The following is a 21,128-nucleotide window of genomic DNA, read 5'->3' on the forward strand; positions in this document are numbered from 1 at the left end:
AGTGAACATGAAGGGGTGACCTAGGATTGATGGGGTAAAAGGGGCATTGGGAAAGAGGGGAATGCTGTCTGTTGATTGATTGATTTATGGAGTTTTTTGCTCGAAGGCCAAGCGCTGGATCCGGTAGGCCATTCAGCGCATAGTGTTGTCTGGTGAGGAAGGATGGGAGAGGACAGATGAGGTGAAGGAGTTTGTGTGAAAAATAAACTGATGCAGCCTGAAGGGATTTCTCCCTTTTATGCATGAGGGGATGGAGAGGGGGGTTGCCAATTTAATGAAGCAGCCTTGCTGTGGAAGTGCTGTGTCTTGCAACCCTGCTTCTGACCCAGGGCGGTGGGCATGATGTAGGGATGACCTGTCATCCAGGAAGAGCCAAGGTAAGAGGGAGGGAAAGGGGTGGATGGGAGATGTTGGGGATGGAATGGGTGGGAGCAGTTTTTATGCCTTTATATTTTGACTACCTCCCTTGTAAGGGAGAAAAAACCTTTGGTATATGTAATACTTTGATATTTTCCTGTCCATTACTTATATGGTGCTTTGTCACAAGTCTTTTGTAAGTCCAAGAAGACACAATCTGCCCAACCATCTCTTTCTTGTATTATTTCTACCAATCTTGAGTAAAAGCATATTAAGGTTGTGGTACATGATCTTCCACTTCTAAATTCAAATTGTTTGGGGTTTAGTATGTTGTTCTCTTCCATGTGTTTAGTCCATTAATTTTTTATAACTATTTTGCATATTTTTGCAATTATGCTTGTAAGGATTACCAGTCGTTTGTTGGATTTTCTTTATCTCCTCCATTATATATTGGTATGTATGAATATATTGGTACAATATTTGCATTTTTCCAATCATGAGGTACTTTTCCTTGAGAAGACAATTATCTTGTGTATTTTACCTGCGAGTTCATCTATAAATTTTTTTAATATCCAGTTTGCTATTCCGTCTGTCCCATATGACTTTCTGATGTCAAATTTCTTTATTTGGTCCCTTATTTCTTTATAACAGTTCTTATTTCTTTCATTTTGGGGGACCTTTCTTGGTGTCCTTCATCCAGGGTTCCCACAGAAAATTGAAAACTAAATTCCAGGACTTTTCCAGGATATTCCAGGATAAAAATCATCAAATTTCCAGGACTTTGAGCGGAATATCTGAAACAATTTTCAGATACAAACCGATCTTTCTGGCCTCCTCCACCCCTTACAGCCAGCCGATTCCACCCACTTTATTACACTATGCAGTCTTCCTCTGTTAGATTACAATATATATATATATATATATATATATATCAGAGTATCAGGTATAATTCATTCTTTGCTCTTTCTTGAAAATAGTCACTCCATTGATTTCAGTTTCTGCTTGAGGTCTTGTAGTTTCTTTTCCAGTTTGAGATTTTCATCTGCCTTCTCAGAAACTTTCAGTCTGAAAGCATTGGACTTAGCCAGCAAAGTGAAGTCATGCTCTGTTTCTGCCTTCTTTGCCAGCTGGTCTGCTTCCTTGGTCATTGACTCCATACTATCTTTCAAGAGCTTCCTCTTTTTCTCTGCTGACTGGATATCCTCTTGTAGTGCCTTTCTCTTTGAGGATTTCTCATTATCTGTCTGTGACTTCTTCTGATCCGCGAGGTACTGTTGGTATCTCATCTCGATGCCCTGACATGCCTTTTCAGTCTGGGAGTGAAGGGTAACTCAGTGAAGTGCTGGCCCGTGGCTTGGATACTGTCATAGACTGTACGAAGAGTTACAATAGTCTTCTCCTGCATGTTCTGAACCAGGAGGTCCTTGTTCACAGAATAACCCCTTTCTACTGATGCCTGACCATGGGAGACTGTGAGAAGCATCTTGAAAACAGACCAGAGCTTGCTGTACTTGTGGTCTTTAGAGTACTGGCCCAGAAATATGTCCAGCCTCTCACTATCTGGGGTGAAGTTCTTGAAATCTGCTGCATGTTCCTGCCTCATCTCACTGCCAAACGCCTTGTACTGAGCAAGGAGCTCATCACACTCTTCCCCGGACAGCCTGTTGGCATTCAGAAGCATCTGGAGGATTTTCTGGAACTTCGTCGCCGCATCTGTAGGAGCAACTAGTTTATCTGGAGCCAGTGCAGAGAGATATCGAACCAGGGACAGTTTCAAGGGACTCTTGTCCAACATCTTGGATGTAAGCTCTGATAGCAGTGTCACACACTCATTCTTGAATGCCAGGACCTTCAAATCACTGACCAGTTTCTTCTCAGCAGCTTTCTTCACAGACTCTCGAGCAGCAAATCCCAGATCTACAAGTTTTGGCAGCATCTGGTTCTTCTGGTCCTTGGGGTCCAGGTTGGCCAGTTTCTGCATGGTGTCTGCTTTGTCCAGAACTTCTTTTTTGATGAAACGTCCCATGAGCGCAACAACCACTTCCTTTAGCTTCTGTCCCAAGAACGGTGCCATGGGTGCATCTGTTTGAAACCTCTGAAGGAATGGCTGGAGTTGTTTAGCTACAGAGATGAAGAATTGTAGCTTTGCGATGGAGAGTGGGTCCTCACAGGCAGCTTTTCACTGATGCAAATGAGGCAGTGCTAGGGGCCTTCTTGGGGTATTTGAAGGATGCCACAAATTTCTCCACGTTGGGCCACATCTGCAATGCACGCTCTGCAACCTTTGCATCCTCAACCCATCTGTGCTGGCAAAATTGCAATGGGTACAGCTTGCTCCCTGTGATAGTGGTGAAATCCTCTCTTCTTGCAGGGGTATCATGGAAGAGCTGCCACAGAGACCTTAGCAGGTTTCCAATCTTCCATCCAGTCTCGTTGGCCCCTTTCTGCAAGCTTCCGTGGACAGTGTGGAGTCCACAGCTTCCGATGTTCAGAAGTTCTGGGAGATCCTGTGTTTTGCGCTCCTGTTGCAGGTCATTGAAAAATTTCCAATTGACGTTAGGTCCATCCATTGACACCTGAAGCAGACGCTTGGGATCTAGTTGTTGTGTCCCTTCCTTGAAGTTGTTGTTGTTGTCGTTCCCTAGACTGTCTGTCCGAGCAGTCCCGTCTCCCCAAGGAAGGCCACAGCCGAAACTGGGTTTTCCCACAAATCCTTTATAGAGTGTATGTTGTGTTGTTTGCGTGCATGATTGTGTATAATGCAGTCTTCCATTATGTGTTGTATGGTATGGGGTGAAGTGTTACATCCTGGGCAGCTGTTCACAACGCGGTCATCCAGCCTCTTCTGGTAGCTTAGAAGTGCTGGGTGGTGACCGCATCGCAGTCTGGCCAAGTGGACTCTGTCCTTTCGTGGGAGAGAGGATTCAGAAGGGTGGATATCAGGGGGTCTGGCATGCAGCAGTGTGTTGTCTTTCAGTGTGTTAACCCCTTCCATACGGTGCCGCACACGTAGGCGTCATGAGGAGCAAGTGGATTCGCGACGCTGCCATATCGGCGTCTTGATTATATTTATTGTAGTCGCCCCTGTGTTTTTACATTCTCCCAAATGCGCCCTGAATCCCATTCTCTGTGGTTTTCAAAATTCGCGGGTGAAAAAGAGAACGATCGATATAAGCGGCGACTATATTTTATGATGCGAATATTATTTCGTTACGTTATACGGCTGGCATTGGCTGCTGCCCGCGAGATTTAAGTCCCGTACTGAAGTGGTTAATGGAGCGGTGAGTGATATGATTATGAATGTGTTTCCGGAGGCTGGTATTTGGTGGTTGTGGAGGAAGAGAAGAGAGTATCTGTGCATGATAAAGGTCTTTGGGTGTTGTTTTAATGTTTCTTGGTGTGTGTGGGTGTTCTGCTATGTAGTGTAGCGGGTGTAATGTGTTTGTGGTGGCTGCGGCAAGTGTTTGTGTGCCTCTCATGTCGAGGTGGTCCTTGACTTTGAGGACTTTTGTTTCATGGTGTAAATGGTCTGTAGGTGTTGTATTTGTGCAGCCTGTAATTGTTTTTAGGGCTTTGTTTTGTATGATTTGAAGGGTGTTGTGGTGTGTCTCACTGAGATTAGGAGCCCATGCAGGACTCGCATAATTCAACACTGAGCGTATGCATTGTTTGTATATTGTTATATTAGTTTCTTTGTTTTGTCCAAATGTTGTTCCAGTGATTGACTTAAGTGCGTTAAGTCTGGGTGTGCATTTGTTTTTTATGTTTGTGATGTGTTGTTTGAAAGACATGGATGTATCGTATGTTACACCAAGAATTTTCGGTGTGTTTGTGTGTGGTATTAGAGTGTTGTTGATGTAGAGATGAGGTATGTATTTGTGTTCTTTTGTCCAGTTGGTGAGAAGTGTTGCTGTAGATTTGGTTGGAGCTATTTTGAGTCTGTTTGTGATGAACCATGTGTTGAGTGTGTCAAGGTATGGCTGGATTATTTCTGCAGCTTTGTCTGTGTTACGATGTGTGAATGTGATTGTTATGTCGTCTGCGTAGGAAGAGATTTGTATTTCTGAGGTGTCTGGTGTGGGTAAGTCATGCATGTATAGATTAAAAAGTGTGGGGGATAGAACCGAGCCCTGTGGTACTCCGTTCTTAATGTTTCTGATGTGCGATGATTGGCCATTATATGACATGTAAGCATTCCTACCTGCCAGATAATTGGCCAGCCATCTTTTAGTGTTATTGTGCATGTCTGTGTTATATATTTTATTTGTTAGGTTGTGGCGGGGGATAGCATCAAAAGCTTTACTAATGTCTAATGTTATAAGAAGTGTTCTTTGGTGGGGCCTATCTGAATTGATGCCATCTAAAATTCTTTGTGTGAGGTTTGTCAGAAGAGTGTTTGTGGAGTGTAGTGGCCTAAAACCGTGTTGTGAGTCAGCAAGGGGAATATGTGGTGTGACAAGTTTAAGTATTAGGCGTTCAATGACTTTAGAGGAGGTGCAGAGAAGTGTGATTGGACGGTACGATGTTGGGATTGTTAGGTCTTTGTTCGGTTTTGGAATGGTGTTGTTGAATTTGTTGAGTAGGTCGCTTGCTCGAGCATGCCCCAAGAACTGTGACCCAAAGTACCTTACACTGACCTGACCAGAATCATTGTCCCAGTAACGGACTATGAAGTCCATTTGTTCATTCTGTGAAACAGGGTTCATGCACATATCAAAGGATATGGTATAGCACTCCGCACTTCTGACTTTCTCCACTAGCAGATCATGGAAATATGGAGACAGGCCAAAACAAACTAGATAAGCACACTTTGTAGCACCACATGAGAAAGTTTTAGCAATCTGGCTGTCCGGAAACATTCTTGGGAACAACATGCCCACATCAGATGATGAATTGAATGAGTAGTTGCTCATAACAAGCTTCAGAGCCCAGAGAACCTCTGCATGGAGGGCAGCATCTGACACAGCAGCTGCAACCTCTGATCTTTGTGGAGCTGTACTTGTACTAGCAACTGGTGCACTGGAGGTGACATTGGCTGCAGCATCATCTGCCTTTTTGTCTTGCTTCTTTCCAAAGAAGTTGCAGATTGCTGATGGGTTTTGCCTTGACTGGCTGATCCTGTTATGCAAGTTGCTTTTCATGTGACTTCTCAGAGCGGAAACTCCCATGTTTGCTATGTCAGACACTGCACACTGTAGAATATTGAGCACAACCAACATCCATGCAACACTGAATTCAAGGACTTTCAATGACTTTTTTAGCTGGTAGTCCTAATTCCAGGACCACTTGATTTTTGGCAGAATTTCAGGACTTTTCCATGACTTTCCAGGATCACTTTTTTTTTCCAGGACTTTCCAGAATTTTCAAGGACCGTGGGAACCCTGTTCATCCCACATTTGTGAACTTTAAACTGTAAATACAAACCTAAAGTGTCTGGTCATTACTTCAGCCATTTCTACACCTTCTATGTATTCTTTATTTCCTTCACACAGTTTCACTATTTCATGTTTGTCTAGTTTAACGTTTACATATCTATAAAATAGTTTAGATTGGTCTTTGCATTTGTCTATTATATATTTTTCATAGTTTCTTTTTTCCTCTATGTGCATTTCTACATATTCATTTCTGCTTTTCATACTGCTATTCCCAACTTTAATTGTGAACAATTCCACATTATCTTTACCTTCTGTTGCCTTTATTACATTTAGGCCCTTTCTAGTCAATAACATGTCCTCCCTGTCTGTCCATTCTATTTTTCGATCAAAGGTTGTATAAACCTTCTCCCACCATACTTAATCGCATAGGACCTTTTAGTTTTGTCTCCACAATTCCCATTATGTCTGGTTTCTCTAATGACAAATAGTAGTTTAATTTATGTATTCCAGAAATCATACCATCCATGTTTGTATAAGCCACTTTTAATTTTTTTTGGTAAGACAGATATGTGAGAAAGCTATAGGAAAGGGGAAGGATGTTTTTTGGGCTTTTATGGATCTGGAAAAGGCTTATGGTAGGGTAGACAGAAAGGCACTGTGGGAGGTTATGCAGATATACAGGATAGGAGGAAAGCTTCTAGGAGCTGTCAAGAGTTTTTATGAGAGTAGTAGAGCTTGTGTCAGGGTTAGAAATGGGGAGAGTGAGTAGTTTGAGGTAAAGGTGGGACTTCGTCAAGGATGCGTTATGTCGCCCTGGCTGTTCAACTTATACATGGATGGGGTAGTGCGAGAGGTAAATGTAAGGGTAATGGGTCAGGGATTGGAGATGGTTAAAGAAAATGGAGAAAAGTGGGAGGTGAGTCAGCTGTTGTTTGTGGACAACACTGCGCTTGTGGCAGGATCGGAGGAGGGATTGAGGAAGTTGGTGACAGAGTTTGGGAAGGCTTATGGGAGGATCTTGAGAGGATTAGGAGAGGAACAGAGGGAGTAATTGGTGAGGAACAGTGTGGTTTTAGGATGGGTAGAGGTTGTGTGGATCAGATCTTTGTGGTAAAACAGATATGTGAGAAAGCTAATGGAAAGGGGAAGGATATTTTTTGGGCTTTTATGGATCTGGAAAAGGCTTATGATATACTGCATGAACGTAAATGGTAAATGCAAGGGTAGTGGGTCAGGGATTGAAGATGGTTAAAGAAAATGGAGAAAAGTGGGAGGTGAGCCAGCTGTTGTTTGTGGACAACACTGCGCTTGTGGCAGGATTGGAGGAGGGATTGAGGAAGTTGGTGACAGAGTTTGGGAGAGTATGTGATAGAAGAAAGCTAAAGATAAATGTGGGTAAAAGTAAGGTGATGAGATGTACAAGGGGTGAAAGTGGGAGTGTACTGGAAGTGAGCATTAAGGTAGAGTGACTGGAGGAAAAGGATAGTTTTAGATACTTGGGTGCAAATGTGGCAGGAAAAGATGGAGTGAAGGTAGAATGTAGATTGAGAGAAGTGAGTAAATGCCTTGGTGGATCAAAGAGTGTAATGAGGAATAGACATTTGGGAATGGATGCTAAAAGGAGATTGTATGAAGGAGTGATTGTGCCAAGAGCACTGTATGGGGCAGAAACATGGAACATAAGAGAGGAAGAGAGGAATTTGAATGTGTTTGAGATGGTGTCTGAGAAGTATGATGGGGGTTACTAGGCTAGATAGAGTGAGAAATGAGGAGGTGAGGAGAACAGGGGTGGAAAGGGAGTTGGGAGATAGGGTTGATGAGAGTATTAGGATGGTTTGGGTACATGGAAAGAATGAGTGAAGAAAGACTAGTAAAAGAGGTATGGAAGGCAGATGTGGAGGGAGTGAACATGAGGGGATGTCCTAGGATGAGGTGGATGGATGGGGTGAAGGGGGCTTTGGGGAAGAGGGGAATGTCTGTTGAGGAAGGACAGGAGAGGACAGAAGACAGGGATGAATGGAGAATGGTTGTATATGGATGATGATGTGATGCATGAGGTGGAATGGGTGGGGGATGGGGGGGTGAGGTAGTAGGTGTGAGCAAAATTTGACGCAGCCCAAAGGGATTTCTCCTTGTTTTCTCCTTTTATGCATGTAGGGACGGAGAGGGGGGTCGCCGATTTAATGAAGTGGCCTTGCTGTGGATGTGCTGTGTCTTGCGACACTGCTTCTGACCCAGGGCAGTGGACAAGGTGCAAGGATGACCCGTCATCCAGGAGGTGCTAAGATAAGAGGGAGGGTGGAGGGGTGTGGAGTGTATTCAGGGATGGAATGGGTGGGAATGATTTTATGCCTTTTCCTTTTTGGCTACCTCCTTTGTAAGGGGGAAAAATCCTTGGTATATGTATGTACCATTTTCTGTCTCAGATCCAGCACTCAAAAAAAAAGTAATCTATGTATCATAGAGAAAAAGGGAAAAAGAGAAGAATATAGTGACAGAAATACTAAAAGAAATACAGGAGGAGGCACAAGGACTTGAAAAGGGAATTGAAGAAATCTACAGGATGGAGAAATATTCGGAAGAGAAGAATAGACCTCTCAAAGTAAAACTTAATTTGCAGAGGATAGCAGAAGAAATATCAACAAATGTAGGAAAAATAGCAAAAAGTAAAAACTACAAAAATTTATTGATAAAAAAGGAATTGAGTGATGAGGAAAATGAAAAACACTTAATGAGGAAGCTAAGGAAAAGAACAAGAAAAGAACAGAAAATGAAAGGAAGGAGCTTTTTTGGAGAGCGATGGACTCGAGACTGAGGAAATGGTACATAAGGGAAAAGGAGATGCAGGAGCAAGAAGAAAAGGGAGAAAAGGATAAAAATTAAAGATATCATATACCAACACAGGCATATTGATATCAGGAATAGATGAATTCAATGACTATCTGGAACAAGAAAAAACAGATAGAATGGGGATTGTGTAGACAACACTGAGAGGATCATTACCACCAAATAGGATTATATAATTGTTGGTTCAGAAATTGAGAAACAAAACAGGGTGGAGGAGTCATGTGCTAACCAAGAAAGGCTTAAATGCGACAAAAATCGCAATAGGAGAGAACAATGTGGTGTTCATTATGATAAGAGTTGAGGATAGAGACTTGAAAAGTAGAAAGTATGCAGTGATTTATGTCCCACCTAAAACTCACACATGGAATGAAAGTGAACACTCCAAAATGCTGGAAGACACAAGAAAAACACTAATGAAATACTAAAGAAGGAAATCTGGTAATTATGGGTGATTTTAACTCAAAAGAAATAGGTTGGGAAGAAATGACTGTGAAAGGTGGAGATCACTGGGGAAACATATTACTGGAAATGACCAGTGATTACACATTGACACAATGAGTCAGGGAAAATCCCAAATATAGAAATAATGATGAACCCTCAAGATTGGATTTGATATACACATCAGAACCCGAAATTGTGGATAAAATCGAATACAAGACACCAATTAGAAAAAGTGATCACATTCTACTAGAACTAGAATTAAATGAAGAAACAAATATATAAATTAATGAAAAACACAGAAAAGGAAGACTAATGTATAACAAAACGGATTTTGGGAAACTTAGAAAATTCTTTCAAGAAGCAAATTGGGAAAAATTTAATAATGAAGAAATAAAGATGGAAGAGAAATGGTCAATTTGGAAGGAAATCTATAATGAAGGAGTGGATAAGTATGTACCTAGACAAAAACAGGAAAGGGTATATATAAAATCCTAGGATAATAAAAAGTGAAGTGAGGCAAAAGACAGAAGAGATGAAGCCTGGAAAAGATGGAAAAAGGAAAAAAATCTGAGAAATGGAAAATATACACCAAACTAAGAAGTGAATATGTAAAAATACGTAAAAAAAAAAATTATGAAAAGGACATAATAGACAAATGTAAAGATCAACCCAAAATATCTTATAGATATGTAAATGGCAAAATAAAAAATGAACAGGAAATCCTTAAATTATGTCAAGGTAACAGAAAATACACAGAAGATATAGAAATGGCAGATATTATGATCATGCATTTCAAATCTGTATTCACGAAAGAGAAAAAAAAAAAAATCTACAAAACTGTGGTCAAGGAATTAAAGTAAGATTTCTACCAATGAAGAACTTTTAATATTACTCAGAATGAAATAAGGAATCAAATATTAAAGCTTGACGTTAACAAGTCACATGGCCTGGATGGAGTTGCAAACTGGATACTAAAGGACTGTATAGATGAACTAATTGGAAAAATATACAAAATAATTGAATGCTCACTCAAAGAAGAAAAATTACCATGAGACTGGAGAAATGCCAATATAGTGCCAATATATAAGGGGGGGAAATAAGGTGTTAAAATTTGTGAGAGAATCATCAAAGATAGATGGACAAAATACCTGGAGGAGAATAATATATTGAACCCAAGGCAATTTGGATTCAGACAGGGAAGATCATGTACCACTAATCTGATTTGTTTCTATTCAAGATTGATAGCTATATTGCAAGAAAGGGATGGCTGGGCAGACTCTGCCTTCCTGGACCTACAAAAGGCATTTGATAAGGTACCATATAGAAAATTGCTATATAAGCTGGAAACAATAGGAGGCATACATGGAAAAATATTGAATTGGATGAAAGACTTCCTACACTGGAACAAAGAAGAGAAAGAGGTGATTTGTTGACCATTTACAGAATTATGAAAGGGATGGAAATTCTTGATAGAGACAACTTATCAAAATGGGACAGAAGAGAAACAAGAGGACACAAAAAGAAGCTAAAGAAGGATAGTTACAGAAGAGATATGAAAATGAATATTTTTCCACATAGAGTTATTGATGTCCGGAACAAACTAAATGGAGAAACAGTGAGTGCCAAAACTATACACTTTTTTAAGAATAAACTGGATGCAGAGATATACGAAAACAGGTCACTACGAGCATAGGTCTTGTCTCGTAAAATACAACTAGGTAAATACATAGCATCACAACTGCAGGGAATGAGGTGGATAGGAATATGCTGTGGTAGTGGCAAACCTACACTGCCATCAAGTGCCATAACACATGTTTTGAAAACATTATCCTGAGGTGATAAAATCTGCAGACACGAGGACATACGACCAGAGAAACTTTTAAAATAACAGCACAAGCCAGAGTAAATGTTTGAGGAAATTATATTAATTTTATTTTTGTATATACATACATACATATACCAAGGCTTTTTCCCCCTTCCAAGGGAGGTAGCCAAAAAGGGAAAGGCATAAAAACACTCCCACCCATTTCATCCCTAAATACACTCCACACCCCTCCCACCCTCCCTCTCATCTGAGCACCTCCTGGATGACGGGTCATCCCTGCACCCTGCCCACCGCCCTGGGTCAGAAGCAGTGTCGCAAGACACAGTACATCCACAGCGAGGCCGCTTCATTTAATCGGCGACCCCCCCTCTCCGTCCCCCTGTGCATATAAGGCGAGGACGGGGAGAAATCCCTTCGGGCTGCGTCAAAATTTACTCACACATACTACCCCACCCCCCACTTCCCCGCCCATTCCTCCTCATGCAGTCACAACATCATCCATATACAACCATTCTCCACTCACCTCTGTCTTCCGTCCTCTCCCTTCCTTCCTCAACAGACATTCCCCTCTTCCCCAAAGCCCCCTTCACCCCATCCATCCACCTCATCCTAGGACGTCCCCTCATGTTCACTCCCTCCACATCTGCCTTCCATACCTCTTTTACTAGTCTTTCTTCACTCATTCTTTCCATGTGTCCAAACCATCCTAATATTCTTTCATCAACCCTATCTCCCAAATCCTTTTTCACCCCTGTTCTCCTCCTCACCTCCTCATTTCTCACTCTATCTAGCCTAGTAACCCCCACCATACTTCTCAGACACCTCATCTCAAACACATTCAAACTCCTTCTCTCTTCTTCTCTTATGTTCCACGTTTCTGCCCCATAATTTTATTTTTGTATTATATAAAAATATCTTTTTTTTCTAACTGCAAAGTTTCTACAATAGAAATTAAGCAAGAGTAGCCTAATATGGGAGTAAATTGGGGAAAGGGAGAGGGAGAAAGGGGAAGAGATAAGGAGAGAGAATGCGATTGAATAACTTGAGCTAACCCTGGAAGCCCACAATTAAGGCTTTCGAGGGTGGGTGGGAAGATGATCTCCCCATTGTCTGTCTTGTGGAACCATCTCATGCAGGGGTTTATCACTGGTTCCTTAGGAAAGTTGAGTCATGCATTTAAGAACATAAAACAATTCTTATAGATATTACTGAACCAGCAGCCCATTCTGAACAGTATAGCTTCAGATTATGCAGCATAAATTCCTTATATCACTTCAGAGAAATGCCTTTCAAGAGTACATATATTGTACATGCAAACCTTCAGGTACTTCATATATGGCTTTGTCTTAAGAAAGAAATTATCCAGAACAGAGTAAGACCGACCTGCTGACCAGAAACTTTTACTTGCTGACCTCCAGCACTCATGACTTGCTGAAGAGCTTGAATGGCAACTTGTGGAGTCATGGCTGTTGGAGTTGCAACTGGTGATTGAACATCCACAGGCTGTAACATAAAATATTCACTGTCCAACTTCAACAGTCCCTCCTACAAGATTATAATGTCTTATCACTAGCACATTATCTTAAGACACTAAGAATATCGATGTGCTGATGTGAAAGTGGAAATCTTCATGGTGATAATGTATTATGCTGAGGAATAATGCAAACACTTGTAAAGTCTGGTAAAAGGTGGATGACTTAAGTTTGAGCAACCTTAAAAAACTATGAAATGGGGATAAATTAGCCTCTTCAATACGAGTCAAATTCTCGAAGGCAGCATCAGCTGCCTGATGTACGATGATGCATCACAATATTCACATTATAAAATATGTTACGGTTGTATTACTCATTCTTTCACTCTGAATATTATATAACCACAGAAAATATGATCAGGCCAGTTCACATAATATGGGGTCACTCAGCTACAACTACACAATAAATATAATCAAGATGCCAACACTGGCATCCTCATATACCCATTTGCACCTCATGATGCCTACGGAGGCATCATCACATTGAAGGGGTTAATATGCTGCCCCAGGTCTCTCTTTCAGAAAACCCATAGCTTCAAGGAAACCAGCAACAGCCATTGAGTTGGCCCACAACTCACTCATAGAAGTGACAGTGTGTTGTTGTGTGGGTAAGATCAGGATGGGTTAACTGTGCTCAATGTCTTTAGTATGATAGTTCCATCTGTGGTGTCTGTGTTGCTATAGTTTTAAAGCTGGATGGTGGCCTGAATGCAGAAATTGAAAGAACAAAGGAAATAGGTCCTGGTGTGCCAGTGTCTTTGTTGTGGGACCAACCCCCAACCCCAAGAGTTGGGGAACAACCAGCCACAGAATAACCATGCCACCGGCTCTCATGCAGGTGGCACTGATCCCTGGGAGCAGCTTCAGTTACCTGGGTGAGTACCACAACACTTTTCACAACAATGCACCCTCACAGTTTTTCTGCACTGAAGTATGATTCTCCGGCAATCATCTCTCTCCTCCTGCTATTAGTCGCATAGAGAGCAATCCTGTGTCCACCACAAAATTCACATGTCCAACATGCTTCAAGCTAACTGACAAAGGGCTCAGTTTAGGGCAACTCAAGTAAAAACTGAGCCCACCTCACTTGCACGACACTTACAGACATAGAGAAATACACAATTACCTGGACCTGTCCTATCTGCCTACCACATAACTTCACTCCCACCATCCCACCCCCAGCCTGTACCTTTACTCATACCCACACCCAAGCCATCCCCTTCCTCCCCTCCCCCTCCCCAAACACTTTTCCTCATCTGACCTAGTTCATAATCCTTACCCACCACTACCCAAACCCCATACAGTAATCTACAACACATACAGAACACATTACACCAACATCTTACAACATAACACTGATAGCATAAAAAAGACCACTTCTTCAAACACCACAACATCATGTTGCCATCATACAAGAAACAAAAAATACAACACTCCCCAAAAAACACCCACATTTAATAGTTTCACCACCATCAGACACAACTGGACCAACAGCAATGGTGGATCCCACAGATTAACAAAATACATGAACAAAAAATTAGATAAATAAAATTGTCAAACATTTGTCAATGTACTTAATTACAAAACAAACACCAGAAAACTGTACAAGACACTCAACAGTATTACATTTTCCAACAGTAATACAACATGCTCTCACACAGCAATAACCACAACAGTCAACTTAGCCTCAAACAGACAAGCAAAATTTCACATAAATCATTTTGAACAGACAAGCCATCGTACCCCTCACCCTGAAGACCAATCCATCAAAGTAAGAAAGACTTGAATGACCCAGACTACACACCCTTCATAGACAGCCAGACAAAACATGTAATCCATAACCTCAAGCACTCATCTGCCAGTGGCCTTCACAACTTAGGTAACATCCACCTAAAACACACTGGACCACATGGCATACAGGGTCTAACAGATAAATCCGTACAAACTTTGAAGAGGTTTTAAGCACTTAAAAAGTAACATATGGCAATTCTGATTGTTTCCAGATACTTCCATTTGTCTAATAATTTAGCCAGTTGTATACTAGCACTGGTGCAATAAACATTAAGCAATGGAACAAGCCAAACGTTCAGCCATATGCGAACTTCGTCGCGCGGGTCACACTCCTAGCGCCATAATAAGGATGCTAAAATACTCCAGACAAACTGTTTACGATGTTTGTAAACGTTTTGATGAGACCGGCGAAGACCAACGAGCTGCTCACAAGCCCAGAAGGGGCAGAATTCTAACACCTCGCTTTTTAGCTGGTCTCAAGAGAAGTGTCAATGCAAATCCAGCCTTACCATTATCGACATTGGCAAAGAAGAGAGGTGTCAGCACAATGACAATTCACAGAGCATTAAAGAAATTGGGATTAACCTCATTCTCACAAGGAAAAAGACATCTTTTGACATGAAAAATAAAAGAAATCCGCTTGACCAGGTGCCAAAAGCTGTTGAACTGGATGAAGTCGAATGGCTCAGTCATCAAGTTTTTTTCCGACGAGAAGATTTTCACGGTAGATGCGACTTTCAATAAGCGGAATGATCGCTGGATAGCCTCCTCATCCTCAGAGGTTCAACACAAGACAACGACGAAGAAACCAGCAAGTGTCATGGTGCTCTGTGTGGTGTCAACTGAGGGGGACTTCTTCACTCACTTCTTCAACAACAAGGAGAAAGTCAATGCCGTTGTCTATTGCAAAGTTCTAGAAGAGAAAATAATACCCTGGATGAAAGATAAGGCTAGTGGCAACCAGTTTGTCTTCCAACAAGACTCGGCTCCAGCCCACACAGCGAAGAGGACCACCAACCTTCTCGAAGGGTCAAATGTGCAGTTCTGGAACAAAGAGTTGTGGCCCTCAAATTCGCCAGACCTAAACCCTTTAGATTATTATTTTTGGGCGCAAATTGAGGCCAAGGCATGTGACAAGCCACACAGAAGTATAACAACCCTGAAGACAGACATCAAGAAGGCTGTGGGTTCATTATCAAAGTCTGAGATCATCAACGCTGTATCCAAGTTTCGTAAACACGTTGAAAGCGTCATAACAGCTGAAGGTGGTTACATTGAATGAAATCATTGTTCTTATTGCCTTTTCTAAATATACTGAAAATTTCATAACTCTCTGTTTATTATAACCCGAGATATTAATCTTAAAACATGTGATAAGAAGTTGTACGGATTTATCTGTTAGACCCTGTACATGCCCTCACCAACATTGCAAACTACTGCTATTCACTATACCCAACATCTGGAAGCACAGGAAAATCATCACCATCCCCAAACCCAACAAAGACCCTACAGTTCCAGCATTACATTGCCCAATCACACTTCTCTGCACCCATTCCAATGTCATAGGACACCTTAGACTACAATTCGTCACACCACATACCCCCTTTGTTGAATCACATGGTTTTAGACTACTACACTCCACACTCTTCTGATAAACCTCACACAAAGTGTTTTTGATGACATCAATTCAGAAGCCCCCACACAGAACATTTCTCATTACACTAGACACTAGTAAAGCTTTCGATGCTATCTCTTGTGACAATTTCACAAACAAAACATATAACACAGACATACACAATAATACCAAAAGAAGACTGTCCAATTATCTGGCAGGTAGAAATGCTGGTGTGTCATATAATAACCAATCAGGACATACCAGAAACTTTAAGAACAAAGTACCACAGCGCTCAGTTCTATCCCCCATACTCTTTAATCTATACATGCACTATATACCCACACCCAAGACCTCAGAAATACAAATATCTTCTTACACAGACAACATAACAATTACATGCAAACACCATAACTCAAAGCTGCAGAAATACTACAATCTTACCTTGATACAATCATTACCAGGTTCACTACAAATACTCAAAATAGCCACACTTCTCACCAATTGGACAGAACACAAATACATACCATGCCTCTACATCAACAACACTCTCATATCACACACCCCCAAGATTATTGACGTAACATGTCATTCAAACAACACATCACAATCATAACAACTAAATGTGCACCTAGACTTACACATTTAAATCAATTGCTGGAACAGCATTTGTAAAATAAAGACACTACTACTACAGTATACAAACAATGCATATGCTCAGTGATGAATTATGTGAGCCCCACACGGGCCCCTAATCCCACTTAGCCATACCACAAAACCCTTCAGACCATACAAAACAAAGCCCTAAAGACAATCAGAGGCTGTACAAATACAACACCTACAGACCACTTACACCATGAAACAAAAGTCCTCAAAGTCAAAGATTACCTTGATATGAGAGGCACACAAACACTTGTTGAAGCCTCCATAAACACAGCATACTCACTCACTACACTAAAAGTAGAACACCAACACATGGCAAGAACCATCAAAACAACACCCAAATACCTATATCACACACAAATGCTCTTCTCTTCCTCCACAACCACTAGACACCAGCCTCCAGAAGCATACCCATTATATCACTCACTGCTCCATCAACAAACTGAAAGACAATACATTGCTGGATGACAGACCCCTTGGTATTCATCCCTGAGTCCTGCCCCAAACCAGACAGAAGAAATCTCATGGTGGCATATGTCCCCCACAGCAGTTCTTGAAATGAAGATGAAGAGGGTGAGGAGCCTATGCCAGGAGGTATGTAGCTATGGCCAAAGACATCACCTCTGCCCTATGTGCTTGGATTGTTCAGGCAGGTAACAGTCACTGGACGGAACTGCAGAGAAGTGCAGGATTCAAACCAATAACTAAGAACATGTGAGCCTAGCATGTTTCCAATTACGCCACCAGCACACTAACAGAAAATGAAATAAAGTTAAATACTAGGAAATATTGTTTCTCTTCTGTAAAAAATTAACAAACACCATAGTCCTTGTGAAAGACTAACTGCAAGAAATTCAATCGAGGGGAATGGAAAGTAAGTGTTAAGGCAGATTCCTGTGGGTAACACTTCCACATGGTTTGACTGGCTACTTACCAATGAACCAGACATCAATGGTTCATTGTCCTATATGAAAATGTGACCATGTAACACTTGAATTTCAGTTGGTAGGTGATGAGAGCTTAAAAATTCATCATACTGGCAAAGAAACCTTATTTTGAGAATGTGAATTTTTTTTTGCTTGACAAACTTTTATGAAAAAGCAGAGTGGAAGGAAGAGGAAAGGGAAATCTTTCTTAACATTTACAACTTGAAGACAAATACATGCTGAAGATTTGTTATTTTCTATAATGCGAGTATTATGACGCAACATTGCACATCTGGCAGCTAATGCTGCCCGCGAGATTTTGGCCCGTATTGAAGGGGTTAAGTTTCTTCTCATGTCCTCTTGTATTTCTTCTGTCCCATTTAAGTAGGTCATCCCTATCAAGGATTTATATCCCTTTCATAATTCTGTAGACGGTTATCAAATCAACTCTTTCTCTTCTTTGTTCTAGAGTTGATAAGTTTAGTTTGTCCAATCTTTGTTCGTATGTCAACTTGCAAAGTGTTGGTGCCATCTTTATCATTGCTCTTTGCATTCTTTCTAGTTTCTTTCACAATCCTCCTCTGTTCTTACTTTCTTTAGTATTTTTGCATCATCTGTGAAGAAATTCATACAATATGTGCATGATTGTGCATAATGCAGTCTTTCATGTGTTGAATAGTATGGGGGTGAAGTGTTACATCCTGGGCATTTGTCCACAATGCTATCATCCAGTCTCTTCTGATAGCTTAGAAGGGCTGGGTGGTGGCCACATTGCAGTCTGGCCAGGTGGACTCAGTCCTTTCGTGGGAGAGAGGATTCAGAAGGATGGATATCAGGGGGTCTGGCATGCAGCAATGTGTTGTCCTTTAGTGTGTTAATGGAGCAGTGAGTGATGTGATTATGAACATGTTTCTGGAGGCTGGTATTTGGTGGTTTTGGAGGAAGAGAAGAGAGTATTTGTGTGTGATATAATTTTTTCTTTCTTTCTTTTCTTCCTTGGTGTGCTGTGTTTGTCGAGGCTGCAGCAAGTGTTTGTGTGCCTCTCATGTCAAGGTGATCTTTGACTTTGAGGAGATTTGTTTCATAGTGTAGGTGGTCTGTAGGTGTATATGTGCAGCCTGTAATTGTTTTTAATGCTTTGTTTTGTATGGTCTAAAGGGTGTTGTGGTGTGTCTCACTGAGATTTGGTGCCCATGCTGGGCTTGCATAATTCATCACTGAGCATATGCATTGTTTGTATATTGTAGGATTAGTTTTTTTATTTTGTCCAAATGTTGTTCTAGTGATTGATTTAAGTGCATTGAGTCTAGGTGTGCATTTAGTTGTTATGATTGTGATGTGTTGTTTAAATGACATGGATGTATTGTATGTTACACCAAGAATTTTCAGGGTGTATGTGTGTGTGGTATTAGTGTTGTTGATATAGAGATGAGGAATGTATTTGTGTTCTTTTGTCCAGTTGGTGAGAAGTGTTGCTGTAGATCTGGCTAGGACTATTTTGAGTCTGTAATAAACCATGTGTTGAGTGTATCAAGGTATGGCTGTATTATTTCGGCGCCCTTGTTTTACAATATGTACATGTGATTGTTATGTCATCTGCGTAGGAAGATATTTGTATTTCTGAGGTGTTTGGTGTGGGTATATCATGCATGTATAGATTAAAGTGTGTTGGGGATAGAACAGAGCCCTGTGGTACTCCATTCTTAATATTTCTGTGTGATGATTGGCCATTATATGACACATAAGCATTTCTGCCTGCCAGATAATTGGTCAGCCATCTTTTAAGTGTTATTGTGCATGTCTGTTATACGTATTCTGTGATGGGGCCTATCTGGTTTAGGTATGTGGTTTCCAGGAAGTCAACTAATAAGCACCTACTTATGGTCCAGCAAATAGGACAGTGGAGTCCCAATTTCTAAAATCTGGAGGGGAGGGAGGGAGGAAGGGAGAGAGAGAGAAAAAGGGAAACCTAAGAAATTCTTTCAAAATGCATATTGGGAAAAAATTATTCAATGAAGAGGCACAAGTGGAAGAGAAATGGATGATTTCAATGGAAATTTATAATGAAGGAGTGGATAAATACGTATCAAGACAGAAACAGGAAAAGGCATATAGTAAGTGTTGGTTCAACAGAAGATGCAGTGAGGCGAAAGATATAAAAGATATAGCTTGGAAAAGATGGAAAAAAGATAAAAACCCAGTAAGTGGCAAATCTACATCCAAGAAATGAATATGTAAAAATGTGCAGAAAAAAGACATAAAAGAAAAATGTAAAGATCGACCTAAGCTATTCTATAGATATATGAACGGTAAACTTAAAGATAAACAGAAAATGGTGAAACTAAATCACTGAAATATAGAGTACATAGATTTAGAAATTGCTGAAGTCATGAACAATCACTTCAAGTTAGTTTTCACTAATGAAAAGTACAGCATTGGGATGAAAGGAACAAAGTGCAATCCCCCCTCCCCCCACCATGAGGGAAATAAAAATAACACAAAAAGAAACATTGGATCAATTAACGAATCTTGATGTCAGGAAATTACATGGCCCTGACAGAACAGCAAATTGGATACTAAAAGAATGTAAAGAAGAATTAATAGATAAAGTATACAACATAATAAGTTGCTCATTCAAAGAAGGAAATACACCAAATGACTGAATGCCAATATGGTTACAATATATAAAGAAGGAAACAAAGAAGACCCAACAAATTACAGACTGGTTTCCCTTACAAACATTGTAGCCAAAATTTGTGAAAAAGTTATTAAGAACAGATGGATAAAACACCTGGAAGAAAACAATATGATAAATTCAAGACAATTTGGATTCAGAGAGGGAAGATCATGCGCTACAAATTTAATCTGTTTCTACTCAAAATTAATAGATATAATACAAGAAAGGGATGGATGGGCTGATTGTCCTTTCCTAGATTTACAAAAAGCCTTTGACAAAGTGCCACATTAAAAATAGAAAACATAGGAGGAATAAAAGGTAAACTACTAAACTGGAGAATTTTTTGCATGGAAGGAAAATGAGAGTAGTGCTCAGAGAAAAGAGTGCAGCTTTGGAAGAGGTGATTAGTGGAGTTCCACAGGGATCAGTATTGGGTCCAATAATATTTGCTATTTAAGTGAATAACATGAATGAAGATTTGGAATATTACACGAGCTTCTTTGCAGATGATGTTAAATTACTGAGGAATGTGAATACTGAAATGGATTGTGAATCACTGCAGACCTGCATAGGGTTTGAAAATGGAGTCAAAAGTGGAAAGTAGACTTCAATATCAAGAAATGTAGCATAATGGAATTGGGGGGGGGGTAATAAATAAATAAAAAGAAAATTGGAATGAATTAAAGTGGAATCTGAAAAAGACCTGGGAGTGGTCATGACATGTCCCCTGATAAACAGATAAAATTATCGGAGAATCATACAACTTACTAAGAGGAGGAGGAGGAGGAGGAAGAAGAAGAAGAAAAAAAAAAAAAAAAAAACACACACACACACAACACTGATAAGGCCTAGACTGGAGTATGCTGCAGCCCTATGGTCATCCAGTACCATAGAGAATATAAAGATTGAAAGAATCCAGAGAGTAACCACAAAGATGGCCCCAACACTTTTAAACTTGTCATATGAGGATTGTTAAAACTGAATTTACTGACTCTGGAACAAAGACGAGAAAGAGGTGACCTGCTGACCATCTACAGAATCATGAAAGGCATGGAAGTCCTTGATAGAGAGGACTTACTAAAT

General features: G+C 40.6%; 1 protein-coding gene, 1 long non-coding RNA gene and 1 pseudogene across 8 annotated transcripts in view; 1 reads left to right on the top strand and 2 right to left on the bottom strand.

Moving 5' to 3' along the window:
- LOC143018152 (uncharacterized) overlaps positions 1-21,128 on the bottom strand; it is a 322,520-nt gene that overhangs the window by 92,339 nt on the left and 209,053 nt on the right. For 6 of the 7 annotated variants that reach the window (XM_076173292.1, XM_076173293.1, XM_076173290.1 and 3 more), the window contains one exon: positions 12,229-12,348. The exons of the other annotated variant lie outside the window; for it this stretch is intronic. In XM_076173292.1, coding sequence (XP_076029407.1) covers positions 12,229-12,348 — 120 coding nt within the window. The remainder of the gene's footprint in view (positions 1-12,228; positions 12,349-21,128) is intronic. 7 annotated transcript variants of the gene reach the window in all.
- Positions 1-21,128, top strand: part of LOC143018154 (uncharacterized) — a 221,675-nt gene that overhangs the window by 28,453 nt on the left and 172,094 nt on the right. The gene's annotated exons all lie outside the window — the stretch shown is intronic.
- LOC143018065 (uncharacterized) lies at positions 1,635-5,709 on the bottom strand (annotated as a pseudogene).

The sequence above is a fragment of the Oratosquilla oratoria genome, chromosome 34 (genome assembly GCF_046742065.1).
Source record: "Oratosquilla oratoria isolate Oo_2021 chromosome 34, ASM4674206v1, whole genome shotgun sequence".
Classification (NCBI taxonomy): Eukaryota; Metazoa; Arthropoda; class Malacostraca; order Stomatopoda; family Squillidae; genus Oratosquilla; species Oratosquilla oratoria.